At 43.3% G+C, this 3,255-nt stretch overlaps 1 protein-coding gene across 1 annotated transcript; it reads left to right on the forward strand.

The window, feature by feature from the left end:
• Positions 1 to 2,266: 2,266 nt before the first annotated feature.
• Positions 2,267 to 2,641, forward strand: LOC310813374 (helix-loop-helix protein 2-like; the record flags this gene model as incomplete). The annotated part of the gene is made up of 1 exon (XM_083682334.1): positions 2,267 to 2,641. One exon carries the CDS (start codon positions 2,267 to 2,269, stop codon positions 2,639 to 2,641), a length of 375 nt encoding a protein of 124 aa, XP_083538460.1.
• Positions 2,642 to 3,255: the final 614 nt, after the last annotated feature.

Below are 3,255 nucleotides of genomic sequence, written 5' to 3' on the forward strand. Positions count from 1 at the left end.
AGTGAAAGCAGAGCAGGTGCGTTGGTAAGGCTTTACAGCATATGAGGTGACAAAACTGTTCTATCTCCTGGTTTACTGCTCCTCGACTGTGTATGAGTGTATTGGGCTGTTAAACCCCCATTTCTCATCACCGTGACCATTCATTCAATAATAAACATGTTCTATTATGGGCTGACCTGTTGAGGATACTCTCTAATATGTCTGTGGTGTGGTGACACACACACACACACACACACACACACACACACACACACACACACACACACACACACACACACACACACCTCATCCTGCTTATTGATTGGATATTTTGAATGATACAGAATATATGAATTCATTGGAAACATCTTCATGTCTCCCAATGCATGCATAGTTATACCAAAGTGGTTTGTGTCACCTGCCTTTGTATCTAAGGTGAGCATGCATAGAGGATTATAACTTTACTCCAAATTATGCTATTCAACATCCTTGAATTTGATAGGGAAGTCCACCCTCCGGTGAAGTACATAACTGTACGTTGCGCCATGCAAAAAAAAACAGAAAGCCTGAGAACTGAAGGGGTCGTCTGTCCAATATACACCACAATCTGTCAGTTCCTCACACCATTGGTGCTCAGACGCCCGCGAGGTAAAAGGGGGGGGGGTGAAGAGAGGAGGAGGGGTGTCCAAGGGAAGAGGTAGACAATAAGATTCCACAATGTATTCCGTCCTGCCGTCACTCCGCAAGAGGCTTTATTAGGGGGTCGGCTCTCCTTATCTCGCACACGATCAGCAGCACGCGCCGTAAAGAGAGGAGGAAGAAAGGGAAGAAAGAAGAGGTGGGGGTGATTAGCTATAATCGGCCCCTCTTCACCGAGAATAGCCTTTGGCATAAGCGCATCTGATATGATCACAATATCACGGGAAGACAAGGGGATCAAGAGGAGTCAATACACTCCCTCCACGGGCTTACCCTGTCGACAATCTTTGTTATCATATCTGAGGTCAAGTGGCAACACGTCGGAAGATCTTATCTTTGTCCTCAGACATTTAAAGTAGGCTAAGACTGTGGTAACTTTCGTCGTCTGCTGTAGCCTAAATAGTTGGAGTGTGAGAGGTAGACAGAGAAAAGTTGTTTTTCATACTCGAACATCTCATTTTGGGGACATTGATGTTATAAGCTTTTCAATTCGTTTTCGGTTGCAACGCAATTTTTGTAAACACTCGGGATGTTGTTTGGCCGAGAGAGACACCAAAGAAGGGTATAGTTTTCATCGTGGGAATATCTCCTCAGGGGTAGATTACACGCCACTTGGATAAAGTTGTTCAATTAAAACGGTGAGTTAATTCTCGTATCATAATAAACAAGCATTTTAAGAAAACAATAGGCCAACTCTTCTGTTTCTTTCGTTTTCATGACATTAAGAATTGTATTGTAAAATAAGACAATAGATAGACTTACTATATTGCGTTGTTCTAGAACTGAAACACTGAACTTAAAGGGCTCATGATGCATGTTGGAATCTAGAAATCGGACGCATAAAGGATATTCCGTCTGTGTCTCCACATATGTCTGAGAAAACATCCAGGGCTATATGGCGCTTGAATCCTCTGCGAGACAGATGGTCAGCTGTGCACGTGAATCTGCTCACTCAAAAATAATATCAATTAAATCATCTGACGATTTAATGCCTGCTGGTGCCCTCCCTGTTCGCATCTAAGCTGTCGTATTTTAATCAAATGCGGTTTAACTTCGCTAAACTGGACTTTTACGTCGATTTAAATGTGTTAATGTAGATAAAAGAGATGCAACATTAAACGGTATAATGCTTACATTATTGTATTTCTACTGTTTAGGCTTTTCTTAAATGTTACTCCATTGGAGTAGACCTAGAAGTTACTTACAAAAAATATGAAACAACAGTTAGTACATATCAGCACCAAGGACAGCGCACAGGTTTTAGCGAGACAAGAGCTGTGTAGCTGATACATTGTTATGTCATGTAAAATGTGTTTTGCCTCCAATATTACCTTTAAGATAGGCAGGCTGCATATAATTGCAGTAGCCTAATGACCATTAAAACGGACACAAGAGCCACAAAGTGTGATGTCAGCATACTGGTATTCCCTACAGCGTTTATTCCTGTGGAATTTATATCTGACACAAACTAACTATCTTTGAAACCTAACCTCACCTCTGTTATTATATTTAGACTAAAACCCTGTCTTTCTGCCGTAGGAGATTTCAACCTTTGAGAGGAGACCAGCGCAGAGGAGACGGACTAAAGATGATGCTCAGCCCAGACCAGACTGACCCTGACCTGCCCTGGGGTCAATCAGACCCGGAGACTGTGTTCGACACCATCAAAGTGGAGTGCGCGCCTCTGGCCGCGGAGCCCGCGGATGGCGAGGGCAAAGCGCGCTCCCTAACCATGCCCAACCTGAGCAGGGAGGAGAAGAGAAGGCGGCGGCGCGCGACATCCAAGTACCGATGCGCGCACGCCTCGCGGGAGCGCATCCGGGTCGAGGCCTTCAACGTGGGGTTCGCGGACCTGAGGAAGCTGCTCCCAACACTTCCGCCCGACAAGAAGCTGTCCAAGATTGAGATCCTCCGGCTCGCTATCTGTTATATCTCCTACCTCAACCATGTACTGGAAGTATAGTCTCATAGGGCTCAGCCATGCACTTTGGAGATGGAACTGTATCAGAGAGGACTTGGAGACTGGAGAGAGGGAAGGGTGAACTGAATTAAAACATTGTTGCCACATAAGACTACCTGTGTCAAGGTATTGGATAGATGGGTGCCCGAATGCCAGTGATGGAGTGGTTTGAGTGGTTTGCTAAAACCATGCGACGGTGTCTCTTGACCTACTGTTCTGACACAGTTGCTGGGTCAGACAACGCAATAATCTTATGGCTTGGCCTACATATTCCTAAAATAACAATATTTAATTTATTGATCGATACCGTTAGCATAGACCAACTATAGGCATATGACCAAACTTTTCACAGAAGGACAATGTCTGACAAAGAAATTGATATTTAAATTCGACATGCTGCTGTGTAGAGATGTGTTGTAATAAGAGCATAGAATAGACCAATTGTTAAGTGCATCTTATTCCAGAGGCTATGACTTTAGGCATTTTGTATTGTATTTATTAATCTAATTATTATGAAGTTATTTATTGATTTATCAATTTGTTTATGTCTACATGTGTGTCCTTTTTGTGTCTGGTGTTTGAACATAGTCCTATTTGCTACAATTATTCAATGGTGT

The sequence above is a fragment of the Argentina silus genome (assembly GCF_951799395.1).
Source record: "Argentina silus genome assembly, chromosome: 12".
NCBI lineage: Eukaryota > Metazoa > Chordata > Actinopteri > Argentiniformes > Argentinidae > Argentina > Argentina silus.